Source organism: Schistocerca americana, chromosome 2 (assembly GCF_021461395.2).
Source record: "Schistocerca americana isolate TAMUIC-IGC-003095 chromosome 2, iqSchAmer2.1, whole genome shotgun sequence".
NCBI classification, from domain to species: domain Eukaryota; kingdom Metazoa; phylum Arthropoda; class Insecta; order Orthoptera; family Acrididae; genus Schistocerca; species Schistocerca americana.
Window position 1 is genome coordinate 1,005,538,529 of NC_060120.1, and position 25,662 is coordinate 1,005,564,190.

Genomic DNA, 25,662 nt, shown 5'->3' on the forward strand with positions numbered 1-25,662 from the left:
ACCTCAAGAAGACCGATATCTCACCATCAGTGCCCGTAGACGGCCACGGAGTACGGCAGGTAGCCTTGCTCGGGACTTTACCGCAGCCACTTGTATTATTTATGGCTTAGTCAGTCATCATATTAGGCTCCCAGAAGCTGTTCCCAGAGCAGTGGAGATGCAAGAAGTATTTTTTTTTTGTCATCAGTTTACTGACTGGTTTGATGCGGCCCGCCACGAATTCCTTTCCTGTGCTAACCTCTTCATCTCAGAGTAGCACTTGCAACCTACGTCCTCAATTATTTGCTTGACGTATTCCAATCTCTGTCTTCCTCTACACTTTTTGCCCTCTACAGCTCCCTCTAGTACCATGGAAATCATGTCCTATCATCCTGTCCCTTCTCCTTATCAGTGTTTTCCACATATTCCTTTCCTCTCCGATTCTGCGTAGAACCTCCTCATTCCTTACCTTATCAGTCAACATAATTTTCAACATTCGTCAACAGCACCAGATCTCAAATGCTTCGATTCTCTTCTGTTCCGGTTTTCCAACAGTCCATGTTTCACTACCATACAATGCCGTACTCCAGACGTACATCCTCAGAAATTTCTTCCTCAAATTAAGGCCGGTATTTGATATTAGTAGACTTCTCTTGGCCAGAAATGCCTTTTTTGCCATAGCGAGTCTGCTTCTGATGTCCTCCTTACTCCGTCCGTCATTGGTTATTTTACTTCCTAGGTAGCAGAATTCCTTAACTTCATTGACTTCGTGACCATCAATCCTGATGTTAAGTTTCTCGCTGTTCTCATTTCTACTACTTCTCATTACCTTCGTCTTTCTCCGATTTACTCTCAAACCATACTGTGTACTCATTAGACTGTTCATTCCGTCGAGCAGATCATTTAATTCCTCTTCACTTTCACTCAGGATAGCAATGTCATCAGCGAATCGTATCATTGACATCCTTTCACCTTGAATTTTAATTCCACTCCTGAACCTTTCTTTTATTTCCATCATTGCTTCCTCGATGTACAGATTGAAGATTAGGGGTGAGAGGCTACAGCCTTGTCTTACACCCTTCTTAATACGAGCACTTCGTTTTAGATCGTCCACTCTTATTATTCCCTCTTGGTTGTTGTACATATTGTATATGACCCGTCTCTCCCTATAGCTTACCCCTACTTTTTTCAGAATCTCGAACAGCTTGCACCATTTTATATTGTCGAACGCTTTTTCCAGGTCGACAAATCCTATGAAAGTGTCTTGATTTTTCTTTAGCCTTGCTTCCATTATTAGCCGTAACGTCAAAATTGCCTCTCTCGTCCCTTTACTCTTCCTAAAGCCAAACTGATCGTCACCTAGCGCATTCTCAATTTTCTTTTCCATTCTTCTGTATATTGTTCTTGTAAGCAGCTTCGATGCATGAGCTGTTAAGCTGATTGTGCGATAATTCTCGCACTTGTCAGCTCTTGCCGTCTTCGGAATTGTGTGGATGATGCTTTTCCAAAAGTCAGATGGTATATCGCCAGACTCATATATTCTTCACACCAACGTGAATAGTCGTTTTGTTGCCACTTCCCACAATGATTTTAGAAATTCTGATGGAATGTTATCTATCCCTTCTGCCTTATTTGACCGTAAGTTCTCCAAAGCTCTTTTAAATTCCGATTCTAATACTGGATCCCATATCTCTTCTAAATTGACTCCTGTTTCTTCTTCTATCACATCAGACAAATCTTCACCCTCAAAGAGGCTTTCAATGTATTTTTTCCACCTGTCTGCTCTCTCCTCTGCATTTAACAGTGGAATTCCCGTTGCACTCTTAATGTTACCACCGTTGCTTTTAATGTCACCAAAGGTTGTTTTGACTTTCCTGTATGCTGAGTGTGTCCTTCCGACAATAATATCTTTTTCGATGTCTTCACATTTTTCTTGCAGCCATTTCGTCGTAGCTTCCCTGCACTTCCTATTTATTTCATTCCTCAGCGACTTGTATTTCTGTATTCCTGATTTTCCCGGAACATGTTTGTACTTCCTCCTTTCATCAATCAACTGAAGTATTTCTTCTGTTACCCATGGTTTCTTCGCAGCTACCTTCTTTGTACCTGTGTTTTCCTTCCCAACTTCTGTGATGGCCCTTTTTAGAGATGTCCATTCCTCATCAACTGTACTGCCTACTGCGCTATTCCTTATTGCTGTATCTATAGCGTTAGAGAACTTCAAACGTATCTCGTCATTCCTTAGTACTTCCGTATCCCACTTCTTTGCGTATTGATTCTTCCTGACTAATGTCTTGAACATCAGCCTACTTTTCATCACTACTATATTGTGATCTGAGTCTATATCTGCTCCTGGGTACGCCTTACAATCCAGTATCTGATTTCGGAGTCTCTGTCTGACCATGATGTAATCTAATTGAAATCTTCCCGTATCTCCCGACCTTTTCCAAGTATACCTCCTCCTCTTGTGATTCTTGAACAGGGTATTCGCTATTACTAGCTGAAACTTGTTACAGAACTCAATTAGTCTTTCTCCTCTTCCATTCCTTGTCCCAAGCCCATATTCTCCTGTAACCTTTTTTTCTACTCCTTCCCCTACAACTGCATTCCAGTCGCCCATGACTATTAGATTTTCGTCCCCCTTTACATACTGCATTACCCTTTCAATATCCTCATACACTTTCTCTATCTGTTCATCTTCAGCTTGCGACGTCGGCATGTATACCTGAACTATCGTTGTCGGTGTTGGTCTGCTGTCGATTCTGATTAGAACAACCCGGTCACTGAACTGTTCACAGTAACACACCCTCTGCCCTACCTTCCTATTCATAACGAATCCTACACCTGTTATACCATTTTCTGCTGCTGTTGATGTTACCCGATACTCATCTGACCAGAAATCCTTGTCTTCCTTCCACTTCACTTCACTGACCCCTACTATATCTAGATTGAGCCTTTGCATTTCCCTTTTCAGATTTTCTAGTTTCCCTACCACGTTCAAGCTTCTGACATTCCACGCCCCGACTCGTAGAGCGTTATCCTTTCGTTGATTATATAGATGACTAAATGTGGTGTGAGGTACCTGTGACAGATGTTAGATTCGGTACCATTCCCGTGAGAAAGGCCGCCTGCATAATGCTGCTGCTCTGTGATTGGCTGCTGTGTTCGGAGCAAGTGTGTCAGAACGTTAAAGTATAGTTATTATTATTAGTTAAACTACTCATTGGAATGACTTCACTTTTTAATATAAATATCTCTCAACAGCTGACTATCAATCACTCATTTTAGAATTATTAAAAACAATGTAAAGCAAAAAACGAAATTGCAGACGAAGCACTTCGGAAGCGTTCGGGTCATGCCTTTTCTGGTATGGCGCGCGAAGTGTTTCGGGCTGTTCGTCACTCTGGATTAGGCAGTCGAGAAGAACGGACATGTTGTCGGTCGTAGGATGTGTTTCCAGTTTTTATTTAAGTTCCTGTTCGTCACTCTGGATTAGGCAGTCGAGAAGAACAGACATGTTGTCTGTCGCAGGATGTGTTTGCCAGTATTAAGTTTTAAAAGATTCACTCCGGCAGTTAAGAGGCACAGACACGTGCCACAAATAGTGTAAAGATACATTTTCGTAAATATTGTGTTTGATCATGTACTTTGCTGTATCAGAAGGTGTTGCATTAAGATCATGCAGTCTTCTCGTGTAGCTATATTAAAATACGCGAGTGGCATCCCAAAGAAGCGATACATTATTTCAGAACAGAACCTCGCTAAAAGTCAGTTTCAGCCTCAAGATACAGAACCTACGACCTGTGTCCTGTTTTCTGCGCTGGGGACATCAACTTGAAGGCAGCAGGTTAGTGAACTATAACAGAACCTTCGTATTCCACACAGTGCAGTGGAAACAACTAGGCGCCTCACGTGTACTGCATGCACAGAACAAATGTGCTCAGTGACGCGTCATCTGCAGTAATGCAGAGGAGGTAAAGGAGGATGATCGTTATTAACACCAACGATCAATTCATTCTTCCTTTCTTGCCGTACACTGGAACAGTTGTCTCCAGACACACAATCTACAGACGATTGAACAGACATGGTTTATTCGCCCGAAGACCTGCAAGGTGCAGTCTACTGACCCCTGCTCACGGGAGAGCTTGTAAAGCCTGGTGTCAAGAACACAGTACATGGTCATTGGAACAGTGGTCCCAGTTTATGTTCACGGACGAGAATTTTGGCCGGGTTTTCTTCTGGCGTGAACCAGGAACATCTGTATGGAGGTCGTGGTTTGATGATGTGGGGTGGTATTATGATCGGTGCTCGTACACGCCTGCATGCCTTTGACAGAGGAACTGTAACAGGTCAGGTGTATCGGGACGTCATTTTTCACCAATATGTCCACTTTTTCAGGGGTGCAGTGGGTCCCAACTTACTCCTGATCGATGGTAACGCACGGCCCCACCATCGTGGAGGAGTACCCTGAAACAGAAGATATCAGGCAATTGGAGTGGCCTGCCTGTTCTCCAGACCTAAACCCCAACGAGCACGTCCGGGATGCTCTCGAACGACGTCTCACTGCACGTCTTCAAACCCTTACGAAACTTCAGCTCTGACAGGCACTGGTGCAAGAATGGGAGGCTATACGCCAGCAGCTGCTCGACCACCTGATCCAGAGTATGCCAACCCGTTGTGCAACCCTTGTACGTGTGCATGGTGACCATATCCCATACTGATGACGGGGTACACGTGCAGGAAGCAGTGGCGTTTTGTAGCATATGTGTCTCGGGACACTTTTCTCAACTTATCACCAATACCGTGGACTTACAGATCTGTGTCGTGTGCCTATGTTATTAGTCCAAGTTTTGTTAGTGCCACGTTGTGTGGCACCACATTCTGCAATTATCCTTAATTTATGAGCATGAGTGTAGATTGAAAGGCATCTTATCGACGATTGCCGACTATAGCACACAGTCTGTAACTTGAGCGTACAATCGGTACAGTTCCTATAAGATCGTAAATTTTCGATTATGCAAAGGCTGTTCACTTATTTATCAATGTAAACGTTTGCTGACGTCGTGAAGTCACTGAAAGGTAGCCTTTATGACCCATACACTCCTCCTAAAGTCTGAGGGTCAAAAGTCAACTTTTGCTAGCAAATGTTTATAATAACAGTTACTTAATTCGCACCAGAACAAATTTTGCTTTCCCTACGTATCTCTTTGCTGACTTCACAAGCGATTCTGCATTAGCATCTCACCCCACTGGCTCTGAAAGCGCCGGATGTCCAACCGCCTCTGCTAGCCTGCGTAGGAACTTACCGCTCCGTACTTGGAGCAGCGATAATACATTCACTTCATGTATGTGAAGTAGCAGAACTGGAAATGATGTAAAATGCGTTCTTATCTGCAAATAAGGGGTACCTTGCATGCGTTTTCTTTCTATCACGCACTTCCATAGCCTCAAATTGTTTTTCGTTTCCAATCAATTCTCTGTCGTCGTTTCATTCCATCTCTAAACCTTACGTTTTCCAACAGGCTGGCTTGCAGAACCTTTTGCATTCTTCTGTGATGTTTTTCGAAATGCTCTCCACACAAAACCAACCCCACGCAACAAACACCAATTACACACCACATCCTTAAATCAACAACCTTCAGCTTCTCATCCTTCCGTCCCTACCCCCAGTTATCACAAGAGTGTGAACTCAAGGAACAAAGTCATAAATATGTTCCTCTTCCACCAGGTATTTCATAAAGACTTAACAAAATTGGGTCAATTCGTTCTCAAAATCTAAACGAATGAGGCCTATTAACTTTAGAGAGACCAGTATTACCACCCCATATCACTGCTCTGAATCCACATCTACCTGTTTCTAAATCCGTCCATTACCACTGACAACCACTCCACATCTGAATCGTGTAAGAAAGATGGGACAGTAAAGGATGGAGAAATTCGTTAAAATTCAATTCATGAGTAAAAATGGGCTATTAATAACATTTGAAATGATCTGGGAAGGATTATCAACAGTGTCCGACGTGTTTCAAGGAAAGGACTACGTTTTAAAACTGATAATTATTTGTTGTGCTTAAATCTCTCGGTTCATCGATGCACCAACACCCAACACATGGCTTTGATATGTCCTCTAACGACTGCCTCGGGCCAGTTTGATGGAAAAGACTGTACCCTGTTTTCCTTGTGCTTATTTGGGACCGGAACGTGCCTAGACGAAAATGAGAGTCGTCGAGCTGAACGGTACTCGAATTGCAATTACCGAATTGTGAACAGCAGCAATTTTCTCAACGAAATTTCTAGAAACATGCAATATAGCTCTGAGAAAGTTTATACGGCACAGCTTTAGTACGGTAACATGTCCACCATATCTAATGGTCTAATTACAGATATGAATTATCACAATACTAATATGTGAATATCATTTCTCAGAATAAAAACCCCTAAGTGTACCGATGATGAAAAACAATCCAGTTATATTTTTGTAAATATTTAAAAAATTGTCATCAAAGTAGTCAGTATTACATAGATTATTGAATTATTATGCCTTAAATAAAGTGGACCAGAACTGCAGAAACCTAATTTACACACTACTTCGATTTCCATTGGAGAGAAGACTTCTTTCAAAATGTGTGTGTGTTACACTGCACGATATGTCATCACAATGTTAATGCTCGGTTTCACAAAACTAGCTTTCGTTTAAAGCAAACAACTGCTCGACACATCAGAGGGCTGTTACGTTATACGTTACGGCTTTCCACAGGGATACTACTTAAGATACTACTTGAAGGGAGTGCAGGGCTCAATACAAAATGCACAGTTATTGCTCTTTGCTATCTGAAAAATGATATTATCGAGAGGGGTCCGAAGGACGTTCTTGTGGCCTCTTAATGTACCCTTGTCATCTGCTAAGTCTCTGCTCACTTATCATGAACGAGATGGAAGACGAATAGCTATCGCACGATGATGGAAAACCGTTCGTCAGGAAAAACCAGATTTAAATCACTTATTGTTACATTGAATGGAGTACCAGAGATAGCTGAGCTGCCAATCATTTCAGCTACTCAACATGACGGCCAGTGTAAAGGTCACCTTCTCTCAAGTAATCATTTAAACGCGTATTTAAACCGCCACAGAGCATCCAGGCCACAAAATAACTCCTCAAGATGCTGAGGCAGACGCTCCTCGTGTTGGCGCTCGTCGCCTGTGTGCTGGGTAAGTACTTACAGTACACAGTACTGAAATTAACAGGGCAGTCTCTAGTGGAGCTGTAGCTGCCCTGAGCTTTTGCGACAAGTGAAACGGAATGTAAATCATGTCTGAGGTATTGACAGATTCACCTTGCGAGCAGTGCTTTCACATTAGGATCTGGGAATAACCCTCTGACAGTTATTTAAAAGTTCACCCAACACTGTTGTGTTCCATCGTAGTCATACTCTCCACTCTAATCCGTGTCCCCACGATGCTCATCTCATCCGCCGTGAGAGAGCATCAGGGAGGTTGGGAGGAGTGGCGAGGAATGAGCGGTAGACGTAGCTGATGTGTCGACTTCTGAAACGCATATCGACCCGGATGTAAAAATTCTGCCTGTCAGCATCCTTGCTCATATTTCATGTTAGATCACTTTTCGTTATGATACACTACTGGCCATTAAAATTGCTACACCAAGAAGAAATGCAGATGATAAACGGTTATTCATTGGACATATATATTACACTAGAACTGACATGCGATTACATTTTCACACGATTTGGGTGCATAGATCCTGAGAAATCAGTGTTGTGGTTGGCAGGAGAGCCAACACCGGGTTACTAGAGGAGGCCGAAAGGCACGCGTTTTAGCTCACGCAGGCTGGCGTAAGGTCTGGAACAGGACAAGGAAAATATAATTTAGAAAAAACGGACGTAGCTGGTGGAATACTTAACTTTAATCCATAAATGGCGAACGTCGCTCTTGACGGTACATTATTCATAATATCAATAGTAACTGGTAATGGCGCCTTGCTAGGTCGTAGCAAATGACGTAGCTGAAGGCTATGCTAACTATCGTCTCGGCAAATGAGAGCGTATTTTGTCAGTGAACCATCGCTAGCAAAGTCGGTTGTACAACTGGGGCGAGTGCTAGGAAGTCTCTCTAGACCTGCGGTGTGGCGGCGCTCGGTCTGCAATCACTGATAGTAGCGACACGCGGGTCCGACGTATACTAACGGACCGCGGCCGATTTTAAGGCTACCACTTAGCAAGTGTGGTGTCTGGCGGTGAAACCACAATCAGTACCCATAACAACCACCTCTGGCCGTAATAACGGCCTTGATACCCGTGGGCATTGAGTCAAACAGAGCTTGGATGGCGTGTACAGGTACAGCTGCCCATGCAGCTTCAACATGATACCACGGTTCATCAAGAGTAGTGACTGGCGTATTGCGACGAGCCAGTTGCTCGGCTACCATTGACCAGACGTTTTCAATTGATGAGATATCTGGAGAATGTGCTGGCCAGGGAGCAGTCGAACATTTTCTGGATCCAGAAAGGCCTGTACAAGACCTGCAACATGCGGTCGTGCATTATCCTGCTGAAATGTAGCATTTCGCAGGGATCGAATGAAGGGTAGAGCCATGGATCGTAACACATCTGAAATGTAACGTCCACTGTTCAAAGTGCCGTCATGGCGAACAAAAGGTGACCGAAACGTATAACCAATGGCACCCCATACCATCATGTCAGGTGATACGCCAATATGGCGATGACGAATACACGCTTCCATTGTTCGTTCACCACGATGTCGCCAAACACGGATGCGACCATCATGATGCTGTAAACAGAGCCTGGATTCATTCGAAAAAATGACGTTTTGCCTTTCGTGCACCCAGGCTCGTTGTTGAGTACACCATCGCAGGCGTTCCTGTCTGTGATGCAGCGTCAAGGGTAACCGCAACCATGGTCAGCGACCTGAGAGTCCATGCTTCTGTAAACGTCGTCGAACTGTTCATGCAGATGGTTGTTGTCCTTCAAACGTCCCCATCTGTTGACTCAGGGATCGACACATGGCTGCACGATCCGTTACAGCCATGCGGATAAGATGCCTGTCATCTCGACTGCTAGTGATACGAGGCCGTTGGAATCCAGCACGGCATTCTGTATTACCCTCCTGAACCCAGCCATTCCATATTCAGCTAACAGTCATTGGATCTCGACCAACGCGAGCAGCAGTGTCGCGATACGGTAAACCGCAATCGCGATAGGCTACAATCCGACCTTTATCAAAGTCGGAAACGTGATGGTACGCATTTCTCTTCTTTACACGAGGCATCACAACAACGTTTCACCAGGCAACACCGGTCAACTGCTGTTTGTGTATGAGAAATCGGTTGGAAACTTTCCTCATGTCAGCAGGTTGTAGGTGTCGCCACCGACGCCAACCTTGTGTAAATGCTCTGAAAATCTGATCATTTGCATATCACAGCATCGTCTTCGTGTCGGTTAAATTTCGCGTCTGTAGGACGTCATCTTCGTGGTGCAGCAATTTTAATGGCCAGTAGTGTAACTATTAAAGAAAAATTTTTGGTTCATTGTTTCACTGTCTGCTGGATGCTTTTGTCTGCAGGTTCGACCCTGCCACGGCGTCGTCTGTCCCACACTGGACCAGCTCGCCGTTTCGCTGTCTCCAGGGGACGCATCTACGGGGGACACGACGCCACCAGAGGTGAGCATCATCTGCTGAGGGTCTTGCCTTGAGAGAGACTACGCGATTAAATAAGCGTGATACACGTCAAGCGAGGTGCAGGAAGAATTTTCGGTGGACAGCGTAAATTACTCCACATTTGTGTTCACTGACATGTTAGAACAAATGGGAGATGCCGATTTCGAACCATCACTAGATGTAGTTGATTGATCACTATGCTGTCAACAAGTTTCTATGTATAGGTAATACAAACCATCGATCAGTACCTTATAAAGTATTGTCTTCCACATATGTCTTCTTACTTGGTCTGTGAGACGTAATATTGAGACAAACATGACAGGATTACATTACGACAAGACATATTCACAGAGACACCTTGAATATCATCTGTTTATACTCTGTTGTTGTTGTTGGTTGCTAACCTACCTTCGCAGTGCATATTACCATTGTTTGGCTTTCCTTTGCCCTTATATGACGATTGCACTCTTTTCTTTAAATATCATCATACAAATGTCATTTAAATATAACTAATTTGGTCTGCGCTGTTCTAGATAATCTGAAGATGCGCTAACCGTGCGAAATGCGTCATGATTAATAAAACTCTTGCAACATACACTGTTTTTTGGACCAGTATAGCCCATGTCTTTATCCCGAGAGAATCAGAAGCTGTATTGTTACTTTTCTTTTATAGCTGAAGATTATGCAGAGTGACAGAAACGTGCAATTCAACTAAAAATTTGCAAGTCAGACTGAAGAATAAACGAAAATTATATTAATGAAAACACTATTGCATAAATTTACACATACCGTTCAAGCGACGTAAGACACCCACAGTAAAGAAGCACTAAATAAAGCAACCCTGCAAGAAAAACTTTCCGTCTGAAGATGATCTCATATAGGTGAATAGATGGGCGTAAACTAATTAAGCACACCTTGAATAAAGGACGTGCCCTATCTGAAGGAGATTTATACAAAGGCTTCATTTCCGTTCCGTGGTCTGAAAGAGAAACAGCGCTGATGGATCGCTGTTTTCCTCTCTCCACCGGAAGCCTCTTCTCTTCTTCTCCCAATGACGTCATATATTTCTGCACCAAGGAGAGATTAGGGTATCCAGTAATTTGCCGCTGTAGCTATCGTACATCCTCCCCCCATGAACCATGGACCTTGCCGTTGGTGGGGAGGCTTGCGTGCCTCAGCGATACAGATGGCCGTACCGTAGGTGCAACCACAACGGAGGGGTATCTGTTGAGAGGCCAGACAAACATGTGGTTCCTGAAGGGGGGCAGCAGCCTTTTCAGTAGTTCCAGGGGCAACAGTCTGGATGATTGACTAATCTGGCCTTGTAACATTAACCAAAACGGCCTTGCTGTGCTGGTACTGCGAACGGCTGAAAGCAAGGGGAAACTACAGCCGTAATTTTTCCCGAGGACATGCAGCTTTACTGTATGATTAAATGATGATGGCGTCCTCTTGGGTAAAATATTCCGGAGGTAAAATAGTCCCCCATTCGGATCTCCGGGCGGGGACTACTCAAGAGAACGTCGTTATGAGGAGAGAGAAAACTGGCATTCTACGGATCGGAGCGTGGAATGTCAGATCCCTTAATCGGGCAGGTAGGTTAGAAAATTTAAAAAGGGAAATCGATAGGTTAAAGTTAGATATAGTGGGAATTAGTGAAATTCGCTGGCAGGAGGAACAAGACTTTTGGTCAGGTGATTACAGGGTTATAAATACAAAATCAAATAGGGGTAATGCAGGAGTAGGTTTAATAATGAATAAAAAAATAGGAGTGCGGGTTAGCTACTACAAACAGCATAGTGAACGCATTATTGTGGCCAAGATAGACACAAAGCCCATGCCTACTACAGTAGTACAAGTTTATATGCCAACTAGCTCTGCAGATGATGAAAAAATTGATGAAATGTATGACGAGATAAAAGAAATTATTCAGGTAGTGAAGGGAGACGAAACTTTAATAGTCATGGGTGACTGGAATTCGTCAGTAGGAAAAGGGAGAGAAGGAAACATAGTAGGTGAATATGGATTAGGGGGAAGAAATGAAAGAGGAAGCCGCCTTGTAGAATTTTGCACAGAGCACAACTTAATCATAGCTAACACTTGGTTCAAGAATCATGAAAGAAGGTTGTATACCTGGAAGAATCCTGGAGATACTAAAAGGTATCAGATAGATTATATAATGGTAAGACAGAGATTTAGGAACCAGGTTTTAAATTGTAAGACATTTCCAGGGGCAGTTGTGGATTCTGACCACAATCTATTGGTTATGAACTGCAGATTGAAACTGAAGAAACTGCAAAAAGGCGGGAATTTAAGGAGATGGGACCTGGATAAATTGAAAGAACCAGAGGTTGTAGAGAGTTTCAGGGAGAGCATAAGGGAACAATTGACAGGAATGGGGAAAAGAAATACAGTAGAAGAGAATGGGTAACTCTGAGGGATGAAGTAGTGAAGGCAGCAGAGGATCAAGTAGGTAAAAAGACGAGAGCTAATAGAAATCCTTGGGTAACAGAAGAAATATTGAATTTAATTGATGAAAGGAGAAAATATAAAAATGCAGTAAATGAAGCAGGCAAGAAGGAATACAAACGTCTCAAAAATGAGATCGACAGGAAGTGCAAAATGGCTAAGCAGGGATGGCTAGAGGACAAATGTAAGGATGTAGAGGCTTGTCTCACTAGGGGTAAGATAGATACTGCCTACAGGAAAATTAAAGAGACATCTGGAGAGAAGAGAACCACTTTTATGAATATCAAGCGCTCAGATGGCAACCCAGTTCTAAGCAAAGAAGGGAAGGCAGGAAGGTGGAAGGAGTATATAGAGGGTTTATACAAGGGCGATGTACTTAAGGACAATATTATGGAAATGGAAGAGGATGTAGATTAAGATGAAATGGGAGATAAGTTACTGCGTGAAGAGTTTGACAGAGCACTGAAAGACCTGAGTCGAAACAAGGCCCCGGGAGTAGACAACATTCCATTAGAACTACTGATGGCCTTGGGAGAGCCAGTCCTGACAAAACTCTACCATCTGGTGAGCAAGATGTATGAGACAGGCGAAATACCCACAGACTTCAAGAAGAATATAATAATTCCAATCCCAAAGAAAGCAGGTGTTGACAGATGTGAAAATTACCGAACTGTCAGTTTAATAAGTCACAGCTGCAAAATACTAACGCGAATTCTTTACAGACGAATGGAAAAACTGGTAGAAGCGGAACTCGGGGAAGATCAGTTTGGATTCCGTAGAAATGTTGGAACACGTGAGGCAATACTAACCTTACGACTTATCTTAGAAGAAAGATTAAGAAAAGACAAACCTACGTTTCTAGCATTTGTAGACTTAGAGAAAGCTTTTGACAACGTTAACTGGAATACTCTCTTTCAAATTCTGAAGGTGGCAGGGGTAAAATACAGGGAGCGAAAGGCTATTTACAATTTGTACAGAAACCAGATGGCAGTTATAAGAGTCGAGGGGCATGAAAGGGAAGCAGTGGTTGGGAAAGGAGTGAGACAGGGTTGTAACCTCTCCCCGATGTTATTCAATCTGTATATTGAGCAAGCAGTAAAGGAAACAAAAGAAAAATTCGGAGTAGTTATTAAAAGTCATGGAGAAGAAGTAAAAACTTTGAGGTTCGCCGATGACATTTTAATTCTGTCAGAGACAGCAAAGAACTTGGAAGAGCAGTTGAACGGAATGGACAGTGTCTTGAAAGGAGGATATAAGATGAACATCAACAAAAGCAAAACGAGGATAATGGAATGTAGTCAAATTAAATCGGGTGATGCTGAGGGGATTAGATTAGGAAATGAGACACTTAAAGTAGTAAAGGAGTTTTGCTATTTAGGGAGTAAAATAACTGATGATGGTCGAAGTAGAGAGGATATAAAATGTAGACTGACAATGGCAAGGAAATCGTTTCTGAAGAAGAGAAATTTGTTATCATCGAGTATAGATTTAAGTGTCAGGAAGTCGTTTCTGAAAGTATTTGTATGGAGTGTAGCCATGTATGGAAGTGAAACATGGACGATAACCAGTTTGGACAAGAAGAGAATAGAAGCTTTCGAAATGTGGTGCTGCAGAAGAATGCTGAAGATAAGGTGGGTAGATCACGTAACTAATGAGGAGGTATTGAATAGGATTGGGGAGAAGAGAAGTTTGTGGTACAACTTCACTAGAAGAAGAGATCGGTTGGTAGGACATGTTTTGAGGCATCAAGGGATCATAAATTTAGCATTGGAGGGCAGCGTGGAGGGTAAAAATCGTAGAGGGAGACCAAGAGATCAATACACTAAGCAGATTCAGAAGGATGTAGGTTGCAGTAGGTACTGGGAGATGAAGAAGCTTGCACAGGATAGAGTAGCATGGAGAGCTGCATCAAACCAGTCTCAGGACTGAAGACCACAACAACTATCGTACATGATTACTATGCTGCTGCAACCACCATTTCATTGCTTTGAATTCCATTTACCTACTACCCAGCACATTATAATTTCATAACAAGTTTCTAAACTCATTGATTTATTCGATATAGTGACTTTCAATGAAAGAACAAATCAGAGCCGTCGAGATGTTCTTTCTATAATAAAAATTTACACCATTAGAAATAATTAGCTCACATAAAATCACGTAGACTTCCGTATAAAGTTCATTCACACAAAAACTAAGTGTCGAAAATAGAATTTACCATGTATGAAAATATGCCGTCATAACATACAGCAGTACAGTCACAGTTACTGGCGACTAGATGTTAAATATAATGAAAGTGTCGCATTTCTTCCGAGTGTTTCATAATTTTCAAGATCTTTTCGGGGTATAGTCCAATGGCGAAAGTGCTTCTGAAGGGCAGCTGGTGATACGATGAGCTGTTTGAAGTACCCTTCACAAACACACACAAACAACAAATACACACTACAAACACTGTCTTGAGGAATGGACACATTCCATACCTCAGTATGTCACACATTCGGACCCAAACTAATGACTTGATATAACTGCAATCCTATTTTATAAATTACGCCCACAAGATAAAAGAACAAAATGTTTTCAGAACTCAAGCAGAGGGTTTATGCATGATGTGACATGGTTCTTTTTCGCAGGTGAGTTTCCTTATCAGGTGTCCCTGCAGTACGTGCTGCTGTTTTTCCAGTACCACAACTGTGGCGGCTCCATCATTTCTAGCAATGCCATCCTCACCGCTGGACACTGTGCTGTCGACATTGGACACTACGTCGTGAGTATGCTCACAACAGAATATTACACTATGCCTGCATTAAGATTTCTCCTCGAAAAATGTTTTGCGATTTTGAGGCTTTCGCCAAATCTAAAGGACGTCTTGTCCTGATACTATGGAACGATGCTTAATGCTTCAGAATAAAAGTGATGCAGCGTAGGATTTTGCCAACCAGCCGTAATTGTGGGTAATCCCATGTGACCTACTAACTTCGAGACTGAATGCTTAAAATAAACAATTTCTTTAAGACATTCAGTAGGAAAATGGAGTTCTGTCTCGCCACAACTGTATGCTCCTATCCAGTTGAAAGACAAGTTGTGTTCCACTTTCTACGCAACGAACATAGCTGCCTTACATGTCCGATTCGTCTGCTGACGGTTAGTTGTTATAGTGAAGATGCAGTACTTAATAGAAATATTTAATGCAAAAGAAGTAAAGGAAAAATACAAATATGAGAAAGCAACAGACGGAAGGAAAGTAAGTAATGCATGTAGTGAATGAGTTCACTTAGCAGACGTGACAAATTATCATTAATACCTAACCTGTCTACACTCAGTGAAAGACCATTTTCTTTCGCTAACAGGCTGTGGCTGGAGACTACGACTTTAGCAGCAACGAGGGGAGTGAACAGGAGATTCGAGTCTCAGAGCAGATCGTACATCCCGACTATCCTGGGTGAGTACGTAATCCGGCAAATCTCTGAAGTCTCTTTGATAATGCGATGTTGTCATAGTCGACGAATAATCAGTCAGTGCCTATTAATATATTTCTCCATAAAACACAGTTGCCTCAACTGTCAATTGAAGCGACTATAGATTCATTGCAATGAAACATATTTTCCTGGTCAGAACAGTGACATTATACGTCTGTGAAGACGTTTGCGATCGAGAACGTATATAATTAATTCCACAACTTGCAGAACAACTTGACAATAATGAATAGTGTCAACATCATATGTTCAGTTCAACATACATTTTCGTTTGTGATGCTTATAAGAGGATATCACCTACTCGTCACTACCGATTCCGTCCTTATTCATGGTATATACAGGGCATGGCCAGAAATAAAACTGACAGAAGTAGGAGCTCTAGCCTTTAGAAAATATACCAAGATCGGCAGGGTCGTGCGAGGGTACTTAGACTGCAAATAAACAGTAATAACACTCAGTATATATCATTTGTTAACATTTTCGTAAGAGCCATGGAAAAGAAAGACAGAGGAAAATTTTTGACAAGGTTTTACCTACAGCCTTCACGATGATTCTCCAACTTTCCGAGAAGGGACTGTAGTTAGGGCGTATAGGACTTCGTATTCCGTTAGTTTCATTTTTACCTTCGTGCGGCTTTGTACAAGGTTTACTTCCAAACTGTACGATGAGAGAGAACCTTTCGTTAATGCACATGAAGTTTGGTTTTCTAAAGAAAATTTAAAACAACCACGTGATTGCAAAAATATGGCGTTTATAACGTTTGCAAGATACCGAGAAAATTATTACTTCCCCAGTTCTTACGATGAATATAACCCCAGCACGTGTGAATCATCAACTGTGAAATAATGAAACGATCTAATTTTATATGCGAGGTTCTCGTGTACGCCTCAACAAACTTTTTGGTTTGTTTGTAGAATCCTTAGGGTTTTTGAAAGCATAATACTTTATAGGAAATTTGTTCGCTATCCCAAATTTTTCATCGGCTTTTTTTTTACATGTCTTTCATGAAAACACTAGCTACACGCCCGTGCTTCGCGCCGAAGATTAAAGAATCGTCTTTGCATACTGCACTTGTTAAAAAACTGAGTCCTTATGGATTACTTAGTCAATAAATTCAATTTTTCCAGGCGAAACCAATCAAAACAAGGAAAACAGTACCATTAAGTTTAAAATAGACAAAGAAAAACCAGTAAGAGCGTACGTTCTAGTCAAGAAAATTCAATGTTAGTTTGTATTTTTAAAGACAAGTTACGACGTTTAGTTACGTAGTTGATCTAAACATCCGAACATACTTCTGTCCTTGAGGTAAAAAACGAAACAGAAACAAAAAAGAACAGAGACCCCTGTTGGTTCTTTGGTATAATACAAAACGAATGACGCCATCTATTGGTTGTTTGGTGTACTGCGCCGTCTCTAAGGTAAAAATCCGAACTACACTACTGGCCATTAAAATTGCTACACCAAAAAGAAATGCAGATCATAAACGGGTATTCATTGGACAAATATATTATACTAGAACTGACATGTGATTACATTTTCACACAATTTGGGTGCTAGATCCTGAGAAATCAGTACCAAGAACAACCACCTCTGGCCGTAATAACGGCCTTGATACGCCTGGGCATTGAGTCAAACAGAGCTTGGATGGCGTGTGTACGGGTAGAGCTGCCCATGCAGCTTCAACACCATACCACAATTCATCAAGAGTAGTGACTAGCGTATTGTGACGAGCCAGTTGCTCGGCCACCATTGAACAGACGTTTTCAATTGGTGAGAGATCTGGAGAATGTGCTGGCCAAGGCAGCAGTCAAACATTTTCTGTATCCAGAAAGGCCCGTACAGGACATACAACATGCGATCATGCATTATCCTGCTGAAATGTAGGGTTTCGCAGGGACCGAATGATGGGGAGAACCACAGGTCGTAACACATCTGAAGTGTAACGTCCACTGTTCAAAGTGCCGTCAATGTGAACAAGAAGTGACCGAGACGTGTAACCAATGGCACCCCATACCATCACGCCGGGTGATACGCCAGTATGGCGATGACGAATACAAGCTTCCAATGTGCGTCACCGCGATGTCGCCAAACACGGATGCGACCAACATGATGCTGTAAACAGAATCTGGATTGATCCGAAAAAAATGACGTTTTGCCATTCGTGCACCCAGGTTCGTTGTTGAGTACACCTTTGCAGGCGCCCCTGTCTGTGATGCAGCGTCAAGGGTAACCGCAGGCATGGTCTCCGAGCTGATAGTCCATGCTGCTGCAAACGTCGTAGAACTGTTCGTGCAGATGGTTGTTGTCTTGCAAACGTCCCCATCTGTTGACTCAGGGATCGGGACGTGGCTGCACGATCCGTTACAGCCATGCGGTTAAGATGTATGTCATCTCGGCTGCTAGTGATACGAGGCCGTTGGGATCTAGCACGGCGTTCCGTATTGCCCTCCTGAACCCACCGATTCCATATTCTGCTAATAGTCATTGGATCTCGACCAACGCGAGCAGGAATATCGCGATACGATAAACCGCAGTCGCGATAAGCTACAATCCGACCTTTATCAAAGTTAGAAACGTGATGGTACGCATTTCTCCTGCTTACACGAGGCATCACAACAACGTTTCACCAGTCAACGCCGGTCAACTGTTGTTCGTGTATGAGAAATCGGTTGGAAACTTTCCTCATGTCAGCACGTTGTAGGTGTCGCCACCGGCGCCAACCTTGTGTGAATGCTCTGAAAAGCTAATCATTTGCATATCACAGCATCTTCTTCGTGTCGGTTAAATTTCGCGTCTGTTGCACGTCATCTTCGTGGTGCAGCAATTTTAATGGCCAGTAGTATATTTCTGGCGATAGCGCCCTGAGAAAAAGGTGCCGTGGCTTTTAACGAACATAAATGAGGTGTTTTAACAAAGCATTTCATTCCAAATTTAACAGAATGTTTTATTTCACTCAGTTTCCAAAAAGTTAAGCAGTACCATAAATTTTGTTGACCCACGTGATGTAATGGACCACCCTGCAATAGCTGAGCAACAAGTTGTATCTTGTTTAGATAGGTTAAGTTGACAGAAGGGTGGTACTGCGGAGCAAAAGCAGTCAGTAGTGTACTAACATGGGAAACATCACATTGCAACCCCCTCAGATTTAGTGGTAAAATGACCAAGTGGGTAGCGTGTCAAAAGCTGAACAGAGAATGCTGTATCATCCGAACAACACACAGGCAGTGCGAAAGCACCACAGGCTCAAAGATGCGAGCTGGTGACAGGGCCGTAGACACTCGCCACTCGTGCGAGTTCCCCAGCGCCAAGGGCGGCGCTGATGATGAAGATATCGACATCTCATCGGCCATTTGCCGGCAGAGTACAGTCCGCCAATGACCGACAACGGACAGAAGCCTTCACAGAAGAGATAAAAGCAGCTCTCGCCCACTTGGTTATAGATCATCGTCCAGGGCTCAGTTAAACAGGGAACGTTGTTTAGTGATTTCTTAGACGTGAACATTCATTTAAAATTGCATTTGCTATATGTGGAATCCGGCCTACTCGTGTAATATGGGGAGCCTAGGAAGCTGTTTTCTCGGATAGCTAGATAACACACAAGTAAATCATATTAATAGAATTTAATACAGTAATTGAATTGACACTACCTAACTTAGCGGATGTACAATGTTGGCGTCGCAAGCAATTGGCGACATGCAAATAATCAATGTCCATCGTTGTATACAATTTCCATGTAAACAATAACAGATCACACAAGTTCGTAAGTCGCTGCTAGTCTTCTAGTGCGGCCGAGGCTAGGCGGAACGTCGTTTTTATTCTCTTCGTGTAGAGGTCGCTCTTGTTGTAACGTCCTAGTCAGCGTGCTATTGGCTGACGCCGTATCACAGCCCTCTCTACTGTAACGTTCTCCATCTTCGTGCCGGCGCTTGTCATTTGGCCGGAACACTATGTACTTTGAAGTTTACCTAAGATTCTTTGCACTTAGCCATTGAGGGCCTTTTTTGTGTTATATTATATGCAGTGTTGCAGACTTCATTGTTCAACAAGTCACCAAGCTAAGTAAATCCTTTTAACTGATTTGTGCGACTTTGTTACTAATTTGTTGGAGTGTTGTAGAACCTTAGTTCTCCTATCCTGTTACCTGCCACTGTGGTTTCACGAGCTCACGAACTCGGCCTATCGTAACAACAGTGGCAACTCGGCCTCCACAGCAGTAGCGAAGAGGCCGTTACAAAACTGGATACGAGGTTTAACAAAACAGGTCATGTATGAAAACAGGAAGAAGCTATACTGAACTGTGAAAAAGCAGCGAAGTAGAAACAGTGAACGGTCCAAGCATAAGATGTGGAACATATATCAAACAGCCAGATCTGCGGTGTTGTGGTTGTGTGGTCACGGTGTTTGACTGCAAGGCGGGGATCTGTCATCTGTGTTCGAATCTCGCTCGTACCATAATTTTTCTTTCTCCAAAATTATGAACTTTTCGTCCGGTCGTTGACGTGTCAGCTCTCCTTCTGTATTCTTGGCAACTGTAATTCTATACTTCAGTTATAGAAAATGAGTCGCGTGGTGAGAACATATTACCGTTGCAAATAAATGCGATGAATAGTGAGAGCAGGCGAGATGTCGCATGGACCTCTCACAGTAATGAAAACAACAAACGGGTGTGACCCTTCTTACCACAAACGAATTCAAGACTAGAAACTTCTAAAACGGAACGCAAGAGTCATAACATGTGATACTTTCGTGGAGCAAATAGGAGGTACGTGCGAGTAACTCTGGAAATTCCTTCCTTACACCTCTCGCTGTAAACGGACGTTGAACTACGACAGAGATACAAATCTGAATACAGCAAACAGGCACATCAGTTCATAATTTTGAGGAAAAAATGGGCATGGCCAACATTTGAAGACGGATCTGCCCCTTTGCATTTCAACAGTATGACCTCATAACTACGATGTCATGAATTTATAAATTCGTAAGACGTTGCTCTTCCTAAGTTTGGACTGTTCACTGTTTCGATATTGCTTCATTTCTCAAAGTTCAGTACACTTTCCTCCTGTTTTCATGCTTGATCTGTGCTCAGTTTTTAACGGGTTATCCACTGGGTTCAAATGGTTCAAATGGCTCTGAGCACTATGGGACTTAACATCTGAGGTCATCAGTCCCCTGGAAATTAGAACTACTTAAACCTAACAAACCTAAGGCCAACACACACATCCATGCCCGAGGCAGGATTCGAACCTGCGTCCCTAGCGGTCGCTCGGTCCCAGACTGTAGCGCCTAGAACCACTCGGCCACCTCGGCCGGCTATCCACTGGGCTATCTTACCACAAAATCTGAGGAGTACGCAGTGAAGAGATTCCATTGTGAGCGTAGCAGACTCGCAAATTGCGGCTTTATTTTGTTATCCGATTTTGATTAAATAAGGTCCGTACGTTGCCCCGCGCTGCGCTCAAGTTATCTGTGGAAACCTCATGAAAATTCGTCTAGTAGATTCGGAGTGTAGCATGATCAAACAAACAGACAATACCGTCTTGGGTAAAACTTTAAGTCACATTATCATTTTTCCGTGTTATCCGATTCAGTCAACACATCGGCCTTTCCGTTTTACTGTATGCAATTATCTATGTGATTTATATATTCTTGTGTGACATACATTTTTCATTCGTCTGTGTATGTATTTTAATGAATCACCAAATCAAACTTTTTTGTTTTAACTTATGCAACCGAGGATTTGTCTTTTTTCGTACAAAGCGTTTATTTTTGTTAATCACCATGTCCAGCTTTTATAATACGTTTTTTTTTAAATTTTACTTTTATGTGGCTGTAGAATGACAAAGTGTATCTACTGACAGCCCACCCCCTGCCCACAAGGATGTGTGTCTTTGTGTGAGTGTGTGTGTGTGATGACATAACAGTAAAGAAAAAATAACCGTGATGCGATTTTGATGAAATAAAGCCTACATGTTGCTCCAAGCTACACTCAAGTTACCTATGAAAATACCATGAAAATTCGTTTAGTAGCTTTGGAGATCATCTTATACAAACAGATAGAAAGGTTTTACAGTTTTAGTATTAGTATAGAATAATGAAGCAATATTTCGGTTTATTTGCAGTATAAGTAACGTAAAACCGAAAGTAAAAAGCCTCTGTGCAAAAGGACTCGACTACGCGACCCTCAGATTGCGGTTCCGAACTCTTCTTGCTGCTCCAACCACAGTCTGGAAACTACGCTCGCTTGAGTGCCTCATGGCTGTCCCCATACGTGTCAAAAATGCTGTTTTTTATAAGCGCTTTGCCATATGGAGCGCCCACTTTCTGTTCTGGTGAAGCCCTGGATTTACTGTAAACTGGGACGAAATCATTGATGACTAGCAGATGCCGTCCCGTTGTTAGACTAGTAGAGCAGTGTTCGACGAAATCTTTTTTAAAATTGACATTATGGTTACATATTAAGGAGGCAGCTAATAACAGAAAACGATTTTTTCTCCTTTAGCGGTCTCGCCGTAGCTGCAAACGACATCGCTGTCTTCATACTGCAGTCTTCGTTGACGCTGGACGATTATGCCCAAGTCATCAGCTTACCCAGCGCTGATTCAGTACCTGAAGGTATGCAAAATAAGAACTGTAACTGTTACCTCACTTGTAAGACGAATGTTGCAATGAGAAACTTCCTTGTATTAAGATATTCGTACTACCATCCGTGCTCATGTTTTTAAGACCCATGATCACATGACATTTCAATCTAATGATTTGATGAGCCACAGTATCTTCTATGTACTGTATGTGTTCCACTACTATAACTGAATTAACATCTTGGTTCATGGCAACACTTATGACTTGTCATGCATCTGATTATGGGGTCACGCTACACAGTGTGTATCACAATTCATGTTACACACTTCTAGAGGTTGTAGAGGAGATTAGATCATGTTTGACGTAGGAATCCGTGCCAGGAACAACGATGATACAGAGCGTCAGGATACAGGCGCTGTCGCCTGTAAATAAATACAGGGTGATTCCGTGATGATGTCACGAACTTTCAAGGACGTTGGAGATGAGTGAATGTATCAATGTGTAGTAAGGGTCTCTCGTTCGCAAACGAGCGATTCGATAGTTACTAGCGAAAATTATGCTCACACTACTGACAGTCGAATAATGCAAGGACCGGTGCTGTTGTTGCTACGATTATAGGTTACGCAACCTTCAGATTTCGTAGTATAGACCACGACAAGACAAAAAGTCTGGTGAACATGGACTCTCAAATGCATACCTGAGGAGCTGTAGGCACTTGTTCACCTTTGCTGCTGTGAAACACATCTGCTCTCTCGAACATATACTCAAGGCTCTTAAGGTATGAATTTTAGAGCCCATATTTACTACACTTTTTTTTGTTTTAGTCCGTACTGCCACCTCTCAAAGTTGCCTACCTACAATCTTAACAACAACACTACCTGTACAATATACCACTGTCAGAGATGTAAGAGAATCACCCTCTACATATAGGTTGGAGAAAGTAAAAGTGGTCCGGAAAACACAGTTCCAGGATACAAAGAAACACAGTAGGGGAAAGGACTTACAGTACTAACCTGACCGTAGTAGATGCTGAATGTGTAGACCATTTATCTCTTGGCACTTTTGAGCCCCGGTCAGCAAGTTGCTGAAGATAGTTCGAAGCTGGGCTGCTGTAATTGCTGCAGTCTCATCCGAAATGTTCTGCTGCAGTTCTTGAATATTATGAGGCCTGTTGCGATACACTTTAGGCTTGAGTGCTCCCCACACAAAGTAATCGCACATTGACAGATCAGGTGACCTGGGTAGCAATCTAGGCCCGCGACGAGAATGACTCCTGGTAACAACTGTGTCAGGCATAAAGACTGTGCAAATGTGATCCAAGATTCGGCTGGGTAAATGAGCAGTTGCTCCATCCTGTTAGAAGTAACTGTAGGTCTTTCCTCGTCCGTTAATGCTGCCACTCGCCCGGGCCACTTTTATTTGCTCCACCTGTACATGCAATTACAGGCGCTGGTGCATTTAACTTTGACGTTAGGTATCGTCGCTGGACGACGTTGCATGCCGTGGACTTCTGTGTCACTTGATCTACTAACCTCTATAAGTGTGTAACATAACCTGTGTAACGACGTTTACTTAAGAACGGTTCGTTTCTGACCGAAACTGTTTGTTTCATAGAGTGACAATACAGCTACGTGCAAACCACGATTATCTGTAATTCATTTACATGCAAATACTCCCATGTATACGGTTAAGAACCTCAGTTGACCGTCCAGCCTATTACCGTGAGTATGCTATGTCTGCTACGAATTTTTGGTCTGTCTTTGGTAGGAGGATCAACCGCTGTCGTTTCTGGCTGGGGTACAACGGAGACGGCCTTCACACCTGATATTCTGCAGACTGTTGACGTCACCATCATTGACTACGAAACATGCAGACAAAACATAGACGACCTGAATATGGGATCAAATCCGCTTACAGACACCATGGTCTGTACGGGACCTCTCTATGATGGCATCTCCACATGCAGTGTAAGTACCAGAAATATTTCAGGACGTTTAGTCCAGAATATCGTTAGGATTACTCCCCTTCGTTTTGCATTTATCAAACGAGGAAAAAATTCAATGTACTCTCATGCGTTAGTGAGCATATGAACTATTTTCACTCGTCTGCCTCTAACTCATTACAGTGTTGGTTGTGAAGCTATCCGTTACCAGGTGTAGTACCTATAAAAGGTCCTGGGTTTAATTTTTCTAGAACTGCTGAGATTTTTCAACTTCGCTGTTCATCTCCTGTCTCTGTGTGTTCAGGGTGACTCTGGCGGCCCCTTGGCGCAGAACAACGAACTGATAGGTGTCGTTTCCTGGGGAATAGACCCGTGTGGATACGAAGGCGCTCCGTCCGTCTTCACCAGAGTATCTGCTCACCTGGACTTCATCAATCAATATCTGTGAATGAATACTTCACACGTATAAATCAACTTACATGCGGTGACACATTTATCTTTAATAAATCACCTCACATCAGTTTCAGTTTGTTGCAGTATCCATTATCACTGTTGTAACTACTGTGGATCTCCAAATATAACGCAAATAAAATTACCATTCTGGAACTACTGTTAATTTTCCCTATATTTTCTAGTCTCCTATTGATAACTCGCGGTAGTCCAACTTACGATGTAACGCACACTCTTAAAATATTCTTTATACGAGTTTTACAATTCGCATACTTACAAATTTTGAACAATATTTCTTTAAACTGAGATGGATACGTTTAAAGTATTGGTATATGTGTCTTTTCTAACAGAACAAAAATTATAGCTGCAACAGAAAATAAATGGACTTGGAACAAGGTGGAGCACGGAAAGTTGACACATTTTAAAACTGAATAAAAATTTTATCACTGGTTATAATCATTAACATTTCGCTCGCACGTGTTTCTTTTTTTCATAGAAATGTCAGTAGGGGTCGTGTTGCCACAGTGTCACCAGTTCTTTGTTTCGCAGTTAGCTTTTCGTCATGGCCGAGCATGGACATTTATCTACTTAGAAGCGTGTTAAGGCAGTTCTCCTTTGTGGTGCATCGCAACAGCCTAAGGGAGATTCAAGGCAATATTTTACACGCGTTGAGCTCCACGAAGGAACACAATTCTCCGATTAACGAGAAAATTTGAAGAAGAAGATGGTTTATCGTAAGGAACCAACTTCGGGCACCGACTGTTCTTTCTTCGGAAATCGTCGCAATGCTACGGATAGCCATATAACTAAGTCCAAACAAGTCATCTCGGCGATCAGCAAGGAAATGGGACTGCCTCGTCGTTCTGTACAAAGAATTTTGCAGAGTGGTCTCAAACTCCCCCCGTGCAAAATGACTGTTACGGAAGCTGACTGAGAAGATTAAACGGAGAAGACTGGAGTATTCATTATGAGCACAAAGAAATGATGAAATAATGTTCAAGGCTTTGCTCTCAGGCGAAGCTTATTTCCATCTCATTGGAACAGAAAACAAACAAAATGTTTCATTTTGGGGTAGAG

The 25,662-nt window shown here is 42.6% G+C and overlaps 1 protein-coding gene across 1 annotated transcript; it reads left to right on the forward strand.

Moving 5' to 3' along the window:
- The first annotated feature begins 7,139 nt into the window (after nucleotides 1–7,139).
- Nucleotides 7,140–24,583, forward strand: LOC124594607 (trypsin-1-like). The gene is made up of 7 exons (XM_047132980.1): nucleotides 7,140–7,188; nucleotides 9,577–9,675; nucleotides 14,772–14,905; nucleotides 15,489–15,580; nucleotides 22,114–22,226; nucleotides 23,961–24,160; nucleotides 24,440–24,583. The coding sequence occupies exons 1-7, from the start codon at nucleotides 7,140–7,142 to the stop codon at nucleotides 24,581–24,583; spliced, it is 831 nt and encodes a 276-aa protein (XP_046988936.1).
- The last annotated feature ends 1,079 nt before the right edge of the window (nucleotides 24,584–25,662 follow it).